Source organism: Monodon monoceros, unplaced genomic scaffold (assembly GCF_005190385.1).
Source record: "Monodon monoceros isolate NGI ecotype Baffin Bay Population unplaced genomic scaffold, NGI_Narwhal_1 Super_Scaffold_21, whole genome shotgun sequence".
Classification (NCBI taxonomy): Eukaryota; Metazoa; Chordata; class Mammalia; order Artiodactyla; family Monodontidae; genus Monodon; species Monodon monoceros.
This window is the reverse complement of record NW_021703778.1, coordinates 92066649-92085557: the sequence shown is the minus strand read 5'-3', so window position 1 is coordinate 92085557 and position 18909 is coordinate 92066649. Positions and strand designations below refer to the sequence as shown.

At 45.9% G+C, this 18909-nt stretch overlaps 1 protein-coding gene across 3 annotated transcripts; it reads left to right on the top strand.

Moving 5' to 3' along the window:
- Positions 1 to 303: 303 nt before the first annotated feature.
- On the top strand, positions 304 to 18077 carry THBS1 (thrombospondin 1). Of its 3 annotated transcripts, none has more exons than XM_029238009.1 (22): positions 304 to 463; positions 1034 to 1129; positions 1407 to 1966; positions 2881 to 2956; positions 3246 to 3445; positions 3565 to 3687; positions 4738 to 4831; positions 6289 to 6462; positions 6773 to 6949; positions 7249 to 7422; positions 7660 to 7787; positions 7894 to 8046; positions 8492 to 8710; positions 9103 to 9210; positions 9765 to 9924; positions 10068 to 10186; positions 11781 to 12015; positions 12205 to 12432; positions 12602 to 12873; positions 13284 to 13381; positions 13489 to 13628; positions 14566 to 18077. In XM_029238009.1, the coding sequence occupies exons 2-22, from the start codon at positions 1063 to 1065 to the stop codon at positions 14571 to 14573; spliced, it is 3513 nt and encodes a 1170-aa protein (XP_029093842.1). In that variant the 5' UTR covers positions 304 to 463; positions 1034 to 1062; the 3' UTR covers positions 14574 to 18077. The 3 variants fall into 3 exon arrangements, with proteins under 3 accessions (XP_029093842.1, XP_029093841.1, XP_029093843.1); XM_029238008.1 differs by having other exon boundaries at positions 4735 to 4831; positions 14566 to 16660; XM_029238010.1 differs by lacking the exon at positions 304 to 463 and having other exon boundaries at positions 905 to 1129; positions 14566 to 16660.
- Positions 18078 to 18909: the final 832 nt, after the last annotated feature.

The window sequence follows — 18909 nt, the reverse complement described above, 5'->3', positions numbered from 1 at the left end:
ACACAGCGCACGGGGCCGCGCGGCGCCAGAGCCAAAGTGCTGAGCCCATGAGCGCCAAGGCCGCGTGGGCGGGCACCTAATTTTCTGAGAAGTTCCAGTGCTCCTCGGCCCGACCCCTGTCGCCCCCCTTCCCCTTCTAGCTGGAAAGTTGTGCGCCAAGCAGCGGGGGGCGGAGAGAGGAACCCAGACTGGCCCCCCCCCTCCCGCTTCCTGCCCGGCGGCCTCCCATTGGCCAGAGGAAACCCCAGGAATGTGAGCGCCTCTTTAAAAGCGAGCGGCTCCGCCGCCTTGCCAGCCAGTGCACTCCGGCCGGCCGCCGAACGCTCACCACGGTGAGCTCTCCCCGCGCAGCCTCCGATCCCTCGGCCTCCGGGCGTACCGCTCTGCCCGCGCTTCTCCAGCGCTCGGTACCGTCGCTGCGCCTTCGTCGCCGGCCCCGGCCTCTGCACCCGTGTCCACACAGGTAAGGAGTCCCTGGGCGGCCGCCGAGGACCAGTGCTGCCCTGGCCATCCACCTGGAGCTTCCAGGCTTCGGCGCCTCAGGGACCCCGGATCTCATACTTTTCGCCTTCCCCATCCTGTTCCTCCCAGCCGCTGGGGGACTCTTCTCATGGAAGGGCTCCAGGGCCATCCTCTCCAGCCCTGGGGTTCACAAACCAACTCGCCAGGACACCCCAAGGTTTTCTTCTCCTCGTCTTCCCTAAACCTATCAGTCCTCTAGAAAAGAGTTTAGACTCCCCCCATGCCCTCCCCGGGCCCCCAAACTATATCTCCTGATGCTGCTGTTTACCCTCAACTTCTTGAGGAAAAGCACCCCGCCCCCCGATTGTTGGTCTTGCCCCACAATCTCCTCCCCTCAACTCTCTCGTTTTCTTCCTGCTGCCCTCTCCAAAGTAAGTACTGTTGCCCCTCATTGCCGCAAACGTGGAGCCAAAGGGGGATCCCCAGGGACCCGGCCCCAAGCCCAGCCAGGTTTTGCCCACCCGCCCTGCTTGGCTGCCTCTGACCCTGGGCTCTGTGCTTCCTGCTGCAGGCTCCCTGCTGGGCACAAACAGCTCCACCATGGGGCTGGCCTGGGGACTCAGTGTCCTGTTCCTGTGGCATGTGTGCGGCTCCAACCGCATTCCAGGTGAGTCTGTATAATACCTTTTGAGGGGGGAGGGAAGAGGAAGAGGTCCGGTTACCCCAGGTGTGCCTCCCTCCCATGCACTCCCCTCCCAGCTGCTTCTCCCCTGAGCCCTGACCGAACGTCGGGATGCAGGTTCCCTGTGACCCTGGTGTTTATTCAGCTCTTTCGGTGGCTGCCAGGAGCTTTCACCCTGTCCCTCTGCCCCACACCCCAGAGCTGAGCCCCACCCCAGGCCCAGTCCAGAGAGCTCACCGTGTGTCCTGCTCTTGTCTAATAGAGTCTGGGGGAGACAACAGCGTGTTTGACATCTTTGAACTCACGGGGGCTGCCCGCAAGGGTTCCGGGCGCCGACTGGTGAAGGGTCCTGACCCTTCCAGCCCAGCTTTCCGCATCGAGGATGCCAACCTGATCCCCCCTGTGCCTGACGACAAGTTCCAAGACCTAGTGGATGCTGTGCGGGCGGAGAAAGGTTTCCTCCTCCTGGCCTCCCTGAGGCAAATGAAGAAGACCCGGGGCACGCTGCTGGCCGTGGAGCGGAAAGACCACTCCGGCCAGGTCTTCAGCGTGGTCTCCAATGGCAAGGCGGGCACCCTGGACCTGAGCCTGACCGTGCAGGGGAAGCAGCATGTGGTGTCGGTGGAAGAAGCACTCCTGGCGACCGGCCAGTGGAAGAGCATCACCCTGTTTGTGCAGGAGGACAGGGCCCAGCTGTACATCGACTGTGAGAAGATGGAGAACGCTGAGCTGGACGTTCCCATCCAAGGCATCTTCACCAGGGACCTGGCGAGCATCGCCAGGCTCCGCATCGCCAAAGGAGGTGTGAATGACAATTTCCAGGTGAGGCCTCTTCAATTCCTGGTCCATGGGGTCGACTGAGAGGCAGCTGATCTGCCAGGAGGGCAATCACAGGAGAGGCAGGGGTTCTAGGAGAGGAAATCCTGTCTGTGTATTAAAGCAGCGGTTCTCACACTTCAGGGAGCATCAGAGCCACCCGGAGGACTTGCTACAATGGGTACTGCTGCACCCCACCCCTAGAGTTTCAGATTCAATAGGTCTGGGATGGGGCCTGATAATTTGCATTTCTAACCAGTTCCAGGGTGAGGTTGGCGCTGGTGTTCTGGGGACCAGACTTTGAAAACCACTAAAGGAAACAAGAAATAGTTTTCCTATAACAGCCTGTTCAAAACCTTAAATACTCCTTATGCTCTTCTCAAGGAAATAACTTATTTCAAATGTGTTCCAGCAGTTACAACACTGCTTGAAGTGGGTACTCTTAGGAGCAGAATAAAGACCCCTTTGCTATTTGATTCCTCATGGGGATGTAACCGGTCCCAAAGAAAAGATTAAAATAGTGGCTATTTGCTGCTGCGGCTTCTTCCATGCTTAAACGTCTCGATCTTTGTATCTGTGGCTTTGAAACGCCCACATTTAACTCTTTGACACTGGAGAGCGTCATTATATCCTCCGGTCTCAGTATCAGATTCCATTTCCTGTGTCTCCGAGCAGGCTGATAACTGAATTCTTTGTACAACACTGAAGACTTGGCACAAGACACAGTTAAGATTTTTGAAGTTGTTTGGCTGTTCATGTTGGTGTGTTATTTTGACATGGTGATCTTAAAAAGGAGTTCTTTGAAACTTCTAGAACATCTATTGTGTGCTTTTCCCAGCATAAAGTCTCCCCCACCCCCTGACCCCTGCCCCCCCTCCCCCACCAAGCGTCTACAAATAATGTGTGTCCTCTGCCCACAGGGCGTGCTCCAGAATGTGAGATTTGTCTTTGGAACCACACCAGAAGACATCCTCAGGAACAAAGGCTGCTCCAGCTGTAAGTATCCTTCTATTTTTAGGGCATACAGGGAAACTGGGGCAATTCCACCCAAAACAAGTTGAGAAACGTATGCAATGGTGGTTGTGCAAAAATTACCCCGGGGAACATAATTAAGAGGTATATAAAGGTGACCTCCAACAGCACACACACGCATCCCGTCCTCCTGCATCCCTCACCCAAAATGAAATGTCTTTTATGGCTAGGAACCCTGGGAACTGGCAGGTGAGATCTTCTGCTTGAAGATCCTCTATAACTTTCCCCATTGTGTTCCTCTGCTCCTTGGCAGCTACCAGTGTCCTTCTCACCCTTGACAACAATGTGGTGAACGGTTCCAGCCCTGCCATCCGCACCAACTACATTGGCCACAAGACAAAGGATCTGCAAGCCATGTGCGGCATCTCCTGTGACGAGCTATCCAACATGGTCCTGGAGCTTAGGGGCCTGCGCACCATCGTGACCACGCTGCAGGACAGCATCCGCAAAGTGGTCAGTGGCCTCCCCCCCCCCCCCCCCCCCGCTAGCACGAGCCCTCGAACGTGTACCACCGATGATGCTGAGGGACTGAAAGTGAGGCTGGACGCTAATGACCTTTCTCCCCCTTTTAGACTGAAGAGAACAAAGAGCTGGTCAATGAGCTGAGGAGGCCCCCGCTCTGCTACCACAATGGAGTCCAGTACAGGAATAGCGAGGAGTGGACGGTGGACAGCTGCACTGAGTGTCGCTGCCAGGTAAGGGGCTCGAGAGACTGAAATACGAATAGATGGTGCATCTGAAGCCACAGTCTCTGGGGGAAGATCCAGATAGCCACACAGGCCTTTTTTATGTTCCATGGCCTGATAACCCAAATGGTGTCTTCTTCTTAAGATGCAGTTATGACATCTATAAAATCTTTAAATGCCCAAGAGTTTTTCAAAGTCTTAATGATACCCCAGGCTAAGTATCTAAAAGAACATATCTACTTAAACATCTCAGTAACTCACCTGCTTTAGTTCAAGGGCTAAGTGTTGAATGTCAGGTAAGTAAAACCTAGTTGAACTTTCTTCCCCCCAACCCTAATTCGTATTCAGCTGTGACACAGAGATTCTTTTAACACAGTACTGATTGCTGTTCAAATCACTTAGCCCACCATGTGAGGACAGAACTGTCCACTTAGCTCAGATGGCACTGCCTGCAGTGCGTATGTCCTTCTGGATCCCCCCGCCCACCCTGCAACGCCAGGGGCAGGGGAGTGAAGGGGGTTTACCTGACTCATTGAGCAAAGTCAAGCTGAAATACAAATCACGGATTGCTGGATTTGCAAGTCAAATTTACTAAATTCCCATTCTTGTCCAATATAATATAAAGCCAGATCTATACATGAGAAAATACGACGCTCATTGATCTTCTTTTCCCCATAAAGATATGATTTAAAACTTTTCAAGTCCTGGCTGAGTTTCATGAGTTTGACTTTTAGATGCAGAGTAATAGATCTGACCCATGACATTCAGTGGTTCCCGCTGGAGAAACTCTTCATGCTGTCCTGTGCATGAGAAAGTGACTAAGTGGCAATTAAGAAAGCTCTCTCCGAGGGGTGGAGTGACAAGTAACTAGCACCAGAACTGTATCTACAGTACTGGTGGCTGCCAACATGACAGAGGCAGATCTTCTATTAAAATCATTCCACTAGAGCATTTAACAGCCCCGACCACGTGTCAACCTGTAATGGAAATGTTTCAATATGTAAACTTCGGCTTGCAATATGCCTAGTAAACCATTTCTCCCTCACTCTTGCCCAGCAGAACTCAGTTACCATCTGCAAAAAAGTGTCCTGCCCAATCATGCCCTGCTCCAATGCCACAGTTCCTGATGGAGAATGCTGCCCGCGGTGTTGGCGTAAGTTCTTAAAACTGCATAATCATGCTTCAGCGACGGGATCAACTGTACATAGTGCCTGAACCCCACCCCCATCTCCATCAGATGTTTTTCATTCCGTTTCTTGCTGCGACATCTGGTTAACTGATGGCTTGTCTGCTGTAGAGAGCCAGAAGTGCCATTATGACTAAACTTGATTACCCCCCTGGATCACAGTACAGGCAATAATCGTGGTATAGCTTATTGAGAATGATTCTGTGCTTTGAGGAAAGAAGAGAGGAATCGGTAGCAGTGATAGCTCTAAGCTGACTGCTTTTAGAATTTGACCTTATGGCCTACAGTCAAGAAAAATCTGCTCACCAGAGAAATGGATGGCTTTGGTGCGAGCATTGGACTTAATTGGGCCTGAAAGTTCTACCCATTTTGTATACAGACATAAGAGACCTAAGACAAAACAGCAGTTTGAGTGTCAGGGCCATAAAAGAAGTAGGGCACTGTGTTGTTTCATGGTACCCAATCCCTGGCTTTTGTTGCCAGTATGAATTAATCACTTTGCTGAGACAATATAGTAGGTACAAGTCATAAAAATGATTCATCACAACGAAGATAAATCAGACGAGAAAGTAGCACTCACCCTTCACACCCACACCTCCCACACCCACTGCACCTACACACACTGATCACAACTCAGAATAACCAGTCCCCTCCAGAGATGTCAGTGATACCAGCACTGTCATAATCATTTGTGTATCGCTTTCTGTTCAGCATTCACTTCAGGTGTGGGTTAAAGGGAACAAAGCCAGCCGGGGACTGGCGGGGCTCTGAACTTCAATCAGGGATTGCTAGGAAAGCTTCCAGCTGATGGCAAGAGAAAACAAGTTCTCTGTCTCGTGTCAGGTACAGCTAGACGTGACTGTAGTCATCGTGCCTGGGCAGATGACAAACAAACGCACTTTCCTCTTGTGAAAATATATGCAGAAAAGGTCCCAAATGCTAGGGTGAGAGAAGCAACATACTGACTAACCTCATGACCGAGCTGGAGCCACAGCCAACAGCGGCTCTGCTGCCTTCAACTTCATCTGCCAAACACATGGTCTCTGGCTCCCCTGAAAGGCAGAAGTGACTCCTATAAGTTGCCTAAAACTCAAAGTATTTTTGGAAGCCTGGGACTGGAACTGCCTACTGAAATATCTCAAGTCAGAAAAGGGAAACTCATTTGAAATGCGGACAGGAGGAGAGAGGGAGTGATGAATAGGAACACACACTGGGAAAAGGCTCAGCTGTACCAGCCCAGGCAAAGCATGCAACCGCTACGAGGCTGTGCACAGAATGATCTGGCATAAACCCCTTGGCCACTGGCCTAACAACTACATTGCTTGTCACCCTCTAGCAAGGGAAGAAGAAAGTCCTGAGCAGAGCAGTCTAAAGAATAACTTGTTTTAATGATTGCACGCTAAATGCGCCCATGTCCTCTGCAGCCAGCGATTCTGCGGACGATGGCTGGTCCCCATGGTCTGAGTGGACCTCTTGCTCTGTGACGTGTGGCAACGGAATCCAGCAGCGTGGCCGCTCCTGCGACAGCCTCAACAACAGATGCGAGGGCTCCTCCGTGCAGACACGGACCTGCCACATTCAGGAGTGTGACAAGAGATGTAAGTATCTTGGCCACTGGGGGATGTGGAGAACTGACCTGTCCTTGTCGTCACCAACAGCAGCTCCATAACACAGAGGTTAAGAGCACAGGTTCTAGCCTCTGGACCTAATCCCAAGTCTCCCCCTTATCTATGCACCCTTGAGCACAACTTAGCCTCTCTGAGGCTCTTTGCTCATCTGCAAATCGGGGGTAAGAATAGTTCTTGATAGGGCTAGTTTGAAGATTTTGTTTAGATAATGCATTTAAAGGCACTAGCACAGAGCTTGGCTCATGGGAAGCACCGTATAACCATCTGGTTTGTCCTTTAGTTAAACAGGATGGCGGCTGGAGCCACTGGTCCCCGTGGTCGTCTTGTTCTGTAACATGTGGAGACGGTGTGATCACAAGGATCCGGCTGTGCAACTCTCCCAGCCCCCAGATGAATGGGAAGCCATGTGAGGGCGAAGCTCGGGAGACCAAAGCCTGCCAGAAAGATGCCTGCCCCAGTAAGTGCATGCATCACCCGGCAGCAGCTCTGCCCAGCTGGCTGGCTGGCATCTGCAGCTTCCAGCTCGGTGGGTCATGGACGGGGAAAGGTCCCTTCCTAGAGAAACAAATAGAAGCACCGTCCTGCACAGCGCAGCAGCTTCTTTTAATGGAAAACAGAAAGAACAATTTCAGACTCACCCTCTTCCAGAACATTCTTTCCATGTGTCAGGGTAGCATGAACTCAGGAGAGTCTCCTGTGAAGGTAAGGCGTTTGAAAATCGGCGTTAACTTTGGCCTGTGGTTCATTTTCTTACAGTCAATGGAGGCTGGGGACCCTGGTCGCCATGGGACATCTGTTCCGTCACCTGTGGAGGAGGGGTGCAGAAACGTAGTCGGCTCTGCAACAACCCCACACCCCAGTTTGGAGGCAAGGACTGCGTTGGTGATGTGACAGAAAACCAGATCTGCAACAAGCAGGACTGTCCCATCGGTAAGCCATGCAGCCCAGGACAAAACCACTGAGTGCCATGGTTAGCGTTCACAGGGGTTCGGCTTTGAACGGTCCTGAGTGATTTGATTACTCTAAAATGCCAGATGGAGAGCATAATCTCAACAAGCTATCAGTTGTTTAGACCCTACAATATTTTACACCCTGGTTTAAGTGTCCGGAATGGCAGTTACTGGGAAGCAGCTGAGACCCACCATTTGCCTGTCTCTCTTGTCTCAGATGGATGCCTGTCCAATCCCTGCTTTGCGGACGTCAAGTGTACCAGCTACCCTGACGGCAGCTGGAAGTGTGGTGCTTGTCCCCCGGGCTACAGCGGAAATGGCATCCAGTGCAAAGATGTTGATGAGGTGAGAAGCTGGGAGTTACCAGACCTAGGAAAGCAGCTCACCTGTCCTAGTCATTTCCTTTGGCAGTGTTCTCTAAACACGAAGCAAACTGCTGTTTCTTCCATAGTGCAAAGAAGTCCCTGATGCCTGCTTCAACCACAACGGAGAGCACAGGTGTGAGAACACGGACCCCGGCTACAACTGCCTGCCCTGCCCGCCACGCTTCACCGGCTCGCAGCCCTTCGGCCGGGGCGTGGAACGTGCCACCACCAACAAACAGGTAGAGCAGAGGGGACTCGTAGACGGGAGTGAAGGAGGGGTGTCCTCGAGCGAAAGAGCCATGAAAGGGGGGAACGTCATCTTATACCCTTCACAAAAAACAGGGAAGGGGGTGAGTGGACAACCTAGCCCTTAGAAACGGGACTAGAAAATCCACTGTACCTCCAGCAAGGAAAACAGGTCCATCACATCTGACAATGCTGCTCTGGAACAAGTTGTGAGTGGATGGACTTCTAAGTGCCTAGGTGCTGACCAATTTCAAGGAAAACGCACCTAAAGCCACGTTAGCCTGTAACCTGGACATACCCAGGGGCGGATGGGGAGGACCCACACTCTTCCCACGGAGCTCTGTCTGTTCAGAGACGATGGGGATCTGGGTTCTTGGTTCTGCGGTGTCTGGGGACTCTCGAAGGCTCTGCCTTAAGGTCAGGATGTTGTACCCTCAGGTGTGCAAGCCCCGCAACCCCTGCACGGACGGCACACACGACTGCAACAAGAATGCCAAGTGCAACTACCTGAGCCACTACAGTGACCCCATGTACCGCTGCGAGTGCAAGCCTGGCTACGCCGGCAATGGCATCATCTGTGGGGAGGACACAGACCTGGACGGCTGGCCCAACGAGGACCTGGTGTGCGTGGCCAATGCAACTTACCACTGCAAAAAGGTAGCCCCCCCCCTTTCCTCGCCCACCTCCAGAAAGCCCTTATCAAGGGAACAGGCTGAGGGATTTTAAATGCTTAAAAGTCTGAAAATGAAACTAAAAGATTAAATCATCCAAAGGCAGAGCAGCCCTAATTCTTACTAATATTAAATCATTTGGTGCCAAGAACATGAATGGAGCAGCAGGCCCTGTGGGCAGTTGTGTTCCACGGTCGATTATGTTGTCCAAAAAAATGTTCACTTCTCTACCAAATACCAGCAGAGCATGGCTGTGTTCCCAGCGTGTACAAAGTCCGTGTACAAAGTCCGTGTACAAAGTCTAGAGCGTTTATCTCTGGTGCCTGAGCTGAGCAAAAGGCATGCAAACTGCAGCTGTAATGTGTCTTCTCTTTCCAGGATAATTGCCCCAACCTTCCCAACTCCGGGCAGGAAGACTATGACAAGGACGGAATTGGCGACGCCTGTGACGATGACGATGACAATGATAAAATTCCAGATGACAGGGTAAAAAATGTTTTCCACTCCTCTTTCAGCTTTTGTATTCAGCAACAGCCTGTAACACCTTAAGATTCAATGAAGTTACTGATCTCTAGGATCATCAGAAGTTATTTGTTGTGTTTCAGTAGTTTGAGGACATAGATGTTGCCAAGAGAATTTTTAAATGAGGGTTTTGTTTTTCATCACAACCTTCCCTTCCCCCGGTTGGAGCAAGAGGTTACAATATGTGAACAAATGACACTTCGCTCCCCAGATTGGTTTCAAATGTCTTCTCTAAGTCACATTAAGATTTTCTTTGAGTGCACTGAGAGCAGTGATGTTGAGTTTCTATTTACATCTCACTGACTCATAACCAACAGCAATTCATTTTTCATTCATTATGTCCTGGCTTTTAACTTTTGCAGTGACCATTTTACAGAGGATTCAATTAGTATATCCACTAAATAGAAAATAATTGTTGCATATTTTCACAGTTTTATAAAAATTTTATAAAAATTCATGTGGTTTGAGGCGGGCTTCATGGACCGTGTTGTAAAATGCTCTGCTTCTTCTCTTTGCAGGACAACTGTCCGTTCCATTACAACCCAGCCCAGTATGACTATGACAGAGACGACGTGGGAGACCGCTGTGACAACTGCCCCTACAACCACAACCCAGACCAGGCTGACACGGACAACAATGGGGAAGGAGACGCCTGCGCAGCAGACATTGATGGGGACGGTAAGGCACTCCCGGACTCCAGCGGGCCCGAGTGTCTCTCACTTGGCTCTCAACCTTGAGCAGCCCTGGCTGTTAGTGTGCGATTTGGTTGAAACAGCTGAGGCTGGAGATTCCAGCTCTTACCTGTCCCCTGTTCTCTGCAGGTATCCTCAATGAACGGGACAACTGCCAGTACGTCTACAATGTGGACCAGAGAGACACTGACATGGATGGGGTTGGAGATCAGTGTGACAACTGCCCCCTGGAACACAATCCAGATCAGGTCGGTGGATTCCTTTCAGAATCTTTCAGTAAAGTGTTAGAATATCCCTTTCTAGGCCTCTAAAAAATAGAGGAGTTAAACAGAGTTCAAACACTCCCATTACCACGGCTCTCAGTGCTCTCATAGCCAATTGTAACATTTTCATGTGAACAGTTTGCCTGACATGAGTTCCTCGCAGAGTCTCATAGGTCTTTAGTGTGACAGTCTTGTAATGTCAATCCTGTCTTCTACAAGAAGGTCCACGTGACTTGCTCAGCGGGATCTATCATTGTTGAGATAAATTATACAAAGCAGAAATCTGTGACTGACGACTCTACGGGAATATTAGTCATATTTGAAACTAAGAGATGGAAGAAAATATCCCTAAGCACAATACACAACCATTTTCATGGCTAATGATATAATCTGGCTGCAAGAAATTCACACTAAAAATAATTCTCCCAAACTGGAGAAATCCCTGTTTCTTTGTCATTCTTCAAGTGTGTGGCATTGCAAGCAGATAATTCTCCGTAGCACTGCCAGGGAGTGCTGCAAATAGACATCAGCCAGAACAAGTTCCTTTTCTTGTGTAATTGCTCATCATTATTTTCTAGCTGTGAAAGTTAAGGCATTGTTCTGAAAATATAGAAACCAGCTTTTAAAAAATGGGAATATTTTTAAAAGATTCAAAAAATGAGAAGTCCAGCTGACCTCCTAATGTTTGTTCGTTTGAGCTCCTATAAAACAGAAAGCAACAGGATGAATCTCTTTGGGGCCGGAATGGGAAAGCATGAATGATCTGGGATAGCTTTTCTGATCAAATGGCTTTGAGGGTCATCTATTTTGAGTTTGGATCTTACTATAAATTAAACCTCAATGCCGTTTAACCTCCCTGGATGAGTTTTTGGTTCTTCCGATAATAATAAAGTTTATAACAATTAATGAATCATGTAAAACTCTTAATGGCAAAGAGCATAAATACTGGCAAGAAACATTTCAGCTTGTGTATAAATAATCCCTAAGCATCCCACATACTGTACTCTTGAGAAGTACAGTTTTGAAAAAATTGAGAATTCTGACTACCTGAGCCAGCAGTTGACAACCATTATGGACCAGAGATATAAAACCAAATACCTAAAAAAAGAAGAAAATAATTGATCCCACCATATGGATTTCCAAGTAAGTATAAAAAGCAGTGCCATGTTGCCATGATTTAATGACCTAGAGTAGACGCTGACGTGTCAACAATTTCCTAATTGAAAACTTAAAATGGAAAATAACAAATTGTACTGAAAGAATTTCAGTTATCATTAAAATATAAGCAGTTAACATGGCATTCCATCCTTGGGGATTAGATAATGCTTTCTATTTAATTTTATTTCGACGGTTTTCTATTTAAAAAAAAACAACAACAAATATCCCTATTAAAACTGTCATATGAAAACGAGAGTCAAGAAGAAAAACATTTAAAATCTGTTAATATGACTAGCTTTCGGCAGTGGCATATAGACTTCAAACCTCACTGGCCGAATCCAACACTGGAGAATCTTCCATAAGTTCTCTTTAGCATCAATGATTCATACTCCAATTGACCCTCTGTTTCTGTCTCTTTCAGCTCGATTCTGACTCGGACCGCATTGGAGATACCTGTGACAACAATCAGGACATTGATGAAGACGGCCACCAGAACAACCTGGACAACTGTCCCTACGTGCCCAACGCCAACCAGGCCGACCATGACAAGGACGGCAAGGGCGATGCCTGCGACCATGACGATGACAATGACGGCATTCCTGATGACAAGGACAACTGCAGGCTCGTGCCCAATCCTGACCAGAAGGATTCTGATGGTGAGTCACTGGAGCCACTTTTAAAGAGAGTCACTGAAACCATGGCTGTCTGGATTCAGGAAATAAAAACAAAGCTGAATGCATTTAAGGATGAAGAGACCAAATATCAGCTTTGAGAAGACAGTGAATTTCTGGCACCAGTCACGGTTATTTCAGAATTTCACTGAACTCTTGCCTTTTTGGCCTCAGGTGATGGTCGAGGTGATGCTTGCAAAGATGATTTTGACCAGGACAACGTGCCAGACATCGATGACATCTGTCCCGAAAACGTTGATATCAGTGAGACCGATTTCCGCCGATTCCAGATGATTCCTCTAGATCCCAAAGGGACGTCCCAAAATGACCCTAACTGGGTTGTACGCCATCAGGGTAAAGAACTCGTCCAGACTGTCAACTGTGATCCTGGACTTGCTGTAGGTGAGTAGTGAGTTCTTCTAACAAAAGGCCGGTGCATAGAGGGGAAAGAAGCAAATATAAAAGCTGGCAGTCGTGTGTGTCCCCATGGGTGCTAAAAAATGCCTAGGAGTGTAACAGAGAACCTCCCGAAGGCTGCAGGTTTTAACCTGGGTCTGGCCTCCTCTTCCAGGTTATGATGAGTTTAACGCTGTGGACTTCAGTGGCACCTTCTTCATCAACACCGAAAGGGACGATGACTATGCCGGATTTGTCTTTGGCTACCAGTCCAGCAGCCGCTTCTACGTTGTGATGTGGAAGCAAGTCACTCAGTCCTACTGGGACACCAACCCCACAAGGGCTCAGGGATACTCCGGCCTTTCTGTGAAGGTCGTGAACTCCACCACGGGGCCTGGCGAGCACCTGCGGAATGCCCTGTGGCACACAGGAAACACCCCCGGCCAGGTGAGAACAACACCCTGCAGAAGGGGGAGAGGTGCTAGACCAGCACAAGGGACGCTGTGCTTTGGCCAAGCCTCCCACCAGGGAATCTTAGATATCACGTTCCCCGCATCACCAACTGCAGCGTTAAGTTCTGCTTTGAAAAAACATCCTAGGGTCTGAGAGGGGAGCCCACTTCAGATCCAAAGGCAGTTTTAGCCTCTTCAAACAAACAAATAAAAACTTCTCTTCTCTCTGCTTTATATGTACATTCAAGGCTACACATCTAATGAAAAAGGCCTTCGGAAAAAAATCCTACATTGCAGCCCTCTAATTTAGGTCAACTCTGTACCTTTCAAGCACCGTTTCTCATGGAATGAAATATAAATCTCATAATGAGCCTGTTTCAACCTTTTTGTTTCCTTTTCCTCCAGGTACGCACGCTGTGGCATGACCCTCGTCACATAGGCTGGAAAGATTTCACCGCCTACAGATGGCGTCTGAGCCACAGGCCAAAGACGGGTTTCATTAGGTAAGATTGCTCTGATTAAATTTCACTTAAGTCACACTGACTGACGGGAGAGAAGGAGAGGACCAAAAAGCAAGGGTGTCACTAACGCGACTTCCTTTTTCCTGCAGAGTGGTGATGTATGAAGGGAAGAAAATCATGGCCGACTCAGGACCCATCTATGACAAAACCTATGCTGGCGGTAGGCTAGGGTTGTTCGTCTTCTCTCAAGAAATGGTGTTCTTCTCTGACCTGAAATATGAATGCAGAGGTAGGAGCAAAATGACAGTGAATATACCAGTTGACATCCCTAGCTCAGACCAATACCAAGAATGCCAATCATGGGAGAGGCTGATTTAAAGGCTATTTATATTTAAAGGCTATATTTAGAGGCTATTTTAAAGGCTATTTATATTTTGCTGTTGAAGGCATATGATAAAAAATGAAATAGTGCCTATGAACTGCAGCTTATGAAGTGCTGAGTCCTTGTGAACCATTTTAATTTAGCAATCTCTGTCCTCTTCATAGCCAGCGCAAAGTAAACTGCAGACAAGCTCCTGTACAGTTCAGACCCCAGCAATAATACCTAAAAATCTTACATTTCCATGTCTTGCACGCCACTTAGTTTTATTCATGCCATTACGGCCCAGGTTGTCTTTCAGAACCTTTCCCTCTTGGAAAGGAAGGGAAAGGAGTATTGCCTTCATATTGGCATGTTAAATTAATTTTCACTACTAACCTTTGCTCTCTTTTTCTCCATTCTTTTTCATTTAGTGGTTACTTAAGCTCTCACTGAGTCTAGCATTGGGTCTCCTACAAAACAGGTGCTTAATAAACGTTTACTGGGCCAAGCTTGGAGCCAACAAGATGAAGCACAGTAAAAAAAAATATGGTTGCTGTTACTCAATATTTAAATTATGGTGTAATCTTTGAGTCTTAAGTTGTAAAATAAAACTCCCTAGAGTTTTAACACGGAAAGACTTAGAAAGCACAGCATAAGTTCTAGAAGGTTATGCAGTGTCAATCTCCTAGCAACCATGTTCCAACACACTAACGTGTAATTATATAAGCTGACAATCTTAAAATATGCTTTTGACATTATAAAAGTAGAGCTATGCCTAGGTTGTTAATGTATTGAGGGATATTGAGATGACAATGCCTTGATGAATTAGTTTATGTATTTATGTGTTTGTCTATTTATTTAACAGATTCCTAATCATCAAACCGTTGATGAAAAGACTGCTCATAACCATTGCTGGTATTGCACCTTCTGGAGCCACGGGCTTAAGAAAACCCCCAGGATCACTCCTCCCTGCCTGCCTTTGCTCTCTGCTTGCATCAGTGTGGACTCTTAGAACATGTGACTTGCCTCAAGAAAATGCAATTTTCCAAATCAGACTCAGCATTCAGCCTCTGAATGAGAAGAATCTTCCAAGGATATAAACAATGACTTTGGTTGGCTTTTGAAAAATCAAAAGCATCCACTTGCTTCGGTTGGAAGGTGCCTGTCCCGCTCTGCTTTTTGTCAGGGCAGAGGGCGATTGTGAGGCCAGCTCTGAGCAGTGGACTCCAAAGCGTTTTCAGGCATGTGAGAGAAGGGAGGACTCGCTAGAATTGACAAACAAAACCAGCCCTGACCTACTCCCTCGGGAATGGGGGGGCGGGGCCGAAGCCCTAAGAGGAGGGCGCATACCCAAGAGACGATTGTATGAAGAAAACATGGAGGGACTGTTACATTTTCGGTACTAAATCATTTTCAGGGGAAAGACTGTTGATGGATTTCATGATGCTGACCCATGTTAGCTGATTGACCCACGTAAATAGGCACTTAAATAGAAGCAGGGAAGGAAGGAAAAGACTGGCTTGTGGACTTCCTCCCGGATTTCCACCCCTCACACATCACCTGTAGCAACCAGAACAGGGAGTCAGAACTAAACCAGCACAAGGCAGTGCTGGCTGCCACTGCCTGGTTATATTGAAATTGTCAGTTGTATTCCAGACGTAGCTTGTGCTGATGTAGCAGGGAAATAAGAAAACCTACCATCTCAGTGAGCACTGGGCTACCTCCCAAGGGAAAGGTAGCCGTGCTTGTATTTTTATGGTTAGAAAGGCACAAAATTATCAACTAAGACATTCCTTTTCTCTCTTTTTTCCTGAATATCATGGAGTTTTCCAATTTTCTCTTTTGGACTGTAGTTTGGTGTTTGTTTTTTTTACAAACATTTTACAATGTAAAATATTTATTTTTTACTTATTCTGGAGGATCTGTCTGAAAGACTATTCATGGAACAGGAAGAAGCGTAAGCATATCATCTTTGCTACAAGTCTTCATGACTGTAAGATTGTAAATACAGATTATTTATTAACTCTGTTCTACCTGGAATCTAGGTTTCATACGGAAAGTGTTTGAGAGCTGGTAGTTGAGATTGATCAGCAAAACTTTCATAGGAATGGCACAAGGAAATCAGCACAGCAAGCTGCTCTTCATTTTGTGCTTAGACTGAATGATTTGGGATTCTTCTTTTTTCCTTTATTTTTTTCAAGTGGAATTATTTGGTTGTCCATTTGCAAGTGTTTTTAGTTTGCAAAGAAAGCCAGGAGGGCTTTAATACTGTTTTGCTCCATCCCTTGTGCCTATTTCCAGGGAGATGAAAAGCATCTACATTTATTATTTTTGCCTTTTTCCAAACGAAAAAAATGACAAAGGTGAAACTTGTATACAAATATTACCTCATTTGTTGTGTGACTGAGTAAAGAATTTTTGGATCAAGCAGAAAAGAGTTTAAATGTCTAACAAACTTAAAGCTACTGTAGTACCTAAAAAAAAAAAAAGTCAATGTTGTACATAGTATAAAAATTCTTCACAGAAAAGTATTCCCAATAAGGAAATAGCATTGAAATGTTAAATACATTTTCTGAAAGTTGTGTTTTTCTATCATCTTGTATACCATTGCTTTATTTTTATAAATTATTTTCTCATTGCCATTGGAATAGATATCTCAGATTGTGTAGATATGCTATTTAAATAATTTATCAGGAAATACTGCCTGTAGAGTTAGTATTTCTATTTTTATAAAATGTTTGCACACTGAATTGAAGAATTGTTCGTTTTTCTTTTTGTTTTGTTGATTTGTTTTTTGCTTGTTACCCTCCTCCCTGTTTTTACTATTTGCCAATACTTTTCTAGGAATGTGCTTTTTTTGTACACATTTTTATCCATTTTACATTCTAAAGCAGTGTAAGTTGTATATTACTGTTTCTTATGTACAAGGAACAACAATAAATCATATGGAAATTTATATTTATACTTACTGTATCCATGTTTATTTGTTTTCTGGCTTTATGTTATGAGGTATGGGTAAATTCCATCCTCAAACCAATAGAGTATATACACAAAGAAAACACAGTAAGTAACAGGAACATTCGTATTCCCTGTACGATTTAGGAAGACTGAGTTGCTTAGATGACATATTTGCTGGATTTGTGGAACAGAAGAACAAGACAAAAATTAACCTGTCATATTAAAAACACAGCAATGAGAAATGTCCCCCCGAGATGTGGGACCCAAAAGGATACAAGTTCATATTTTACCAGTGTCACTAAATGTCATTTATTGAATCCTTTTCAAAGTCCAGTGCTGTTTCTAAAAACAATGAAAAAGGAAAACAGGAGTGAAGCACACAGAATTCACAGCTACATCTTCTGAGCCATGAATGAGGGCACTGGGTGGGCAACACCATTGCACGTTGTGGAGAAGCTTTAGAAACGTTAATGGAGGAAGAACTGTCCTCGAAAAGTTGGGTCAAACTCTACAGGTAACACTTTTTGGAGAACGGCTATGCCTTTGGTCAAAAACGGATGACTACAGAGACAGGTCGAATTTGGATGAAATCCTAAAAACATATATACTATAAAAAATCAAATTATTTTGTGAAGAGAAGGCCAATGCCTTACAATAAGCAGAACTTGAGTTTCAGGTGGGCTAACCATGAATGTAGAATACTGGCCAATTTTTAGTTTTAATAAGAACAGGTAGAATAAAAAAAATTATGAGTAGGTTAAAGGTCTCACTTTGAGATCCATTAAAACAAAAAGGACTAGCTGAGTGAGATAGACTCTTTCTCCTTGTTGATCTTTCTCTCTCATTCTAGAAACATCTATCTAGGGTAGCATAGTCCTATATAAGTATAAATTGCCAAATCATTTTATGGTATCCAGGTGAAGAGTCAGGAACTAGAAGGTATTGGTAATGGTTATAAAATTTGGAAAACTGATTTGAAAGAAATAATTCTTTGAAACATGACATTCACTCTCTGAGCAGCTCAACGTGTGAAGTCTTGGGAGAGAATTCTAATTCACTTTTAAGTAACAGAACAAAAGTAACTCAAAATATCAAGATGGGACAGAAAAAAGTGTCTGGGAACAGGAGGTTTTTCCCAGGCATGCTGCATATTCACTCCAAGACTGACCTTCATATCAGGTTGTACTAAAATACAGGATGTGTTAAAAATTAAAATTATGCCATCGGGGTATAGCTTTTTCCTTCTATTTTATTGTCATGCATTTCAAAGAGTTGGATAGGACGGCAATTTTAGGTCCTCTGGGAATTTACAATAAAGGTGATGCCAGTAATTTTCTTGAGGAGTCATAAGTAGAAAAACCTCAAATTTTAAGATCCTAAATTCATTCCTGAAATGAATTAGCTCTTGCTCTTTTATATCTTTTCTTCTCTATCTTGTTCTGGGGCAAACACTCAGGTCTAAAAGGAACCTTAAAAATAAAATCTTATTTTTTAATAACATTTTCTTTCCCTATCAGGGCCTTTCTTTTTTTTTTAATCTGGAGCCTTCATGTTGAATATATTATACAAATTCAGCTTGCCAGTTCTTATCAGAGGTACCTTCAGTTGACACGCTATGGAATGGTGTCACCTCTTTCAATGGGAAAATTCACTACTTAAAATCATTCTGTTTTCCTTTCCTTCTCTTAAACTCTTGTAACATAAAGATTCACTCTGCCGCAAATACCATTTGCAGGAACAGTTTACAAAGGCTTAAGCTCTCTCTCCAACATCTATCTCCCTCTCCCCTTCTCTCCCTCTTTCCTGCTCTCCCTCTCTCCCTCCCTCTCCCTCTCTCTTTCTCTCTCTCACACACATACACATACAAGTCAAACACCAGAAGCACACGGGTTTAGAAAGCCCCACTCCTCTGAAAGGCTTATGGGCAAAAATGGCTCCTCTCTATCACCACTGCAAATCCCCATCCATACCACCTCTCTCCTCCGATTGTTCTGACCCAAACCCTACGCCACACACGTCACGCCTATCAGAGTCCAAAATCATTATTTTTAAGCTCTGCTGGCAACCCACAGCAAAACTCTTAGCATCAAGACAAATTACACTGTAGCGCATTAACATCAACAAGAACCACTGCTGTTTTAATATAAACTGAAAAAGGCTAGAAAAAGAAATTGCCTATCAATTCTTCTGAAAACAGTAGCTATAGAAGTCTTCACTTTAAAAAGTCAAGCAAATTTGACGTAAGCAATCA

Excerpts from the sequence above, each read along its gene's own strand:
- THBS1 (XM_029238008.1), top strand. The coding sequence starts at position 1,063 with ATGGGGCTGGCCTGGGGACTCAGTGTCCTGTTCCTGTGGCATGTGTGC. Across the intron at positions 7,788-7,893 it reads AGTGCAAAGATGTTGATGAG|TGCAAAGAAGTCCCTGATGC; the intron begins GTGAGAAGCTGG and ends TTTCTTCCATAG. Across the intron at positions 8,711-9,102 it reads CAACTTACCACTGCAAAAAG|GATAATTGCCCCAACCTTCC; the intron begins GTAGCCCCCCCC and ends TTCTCTTTCCAG.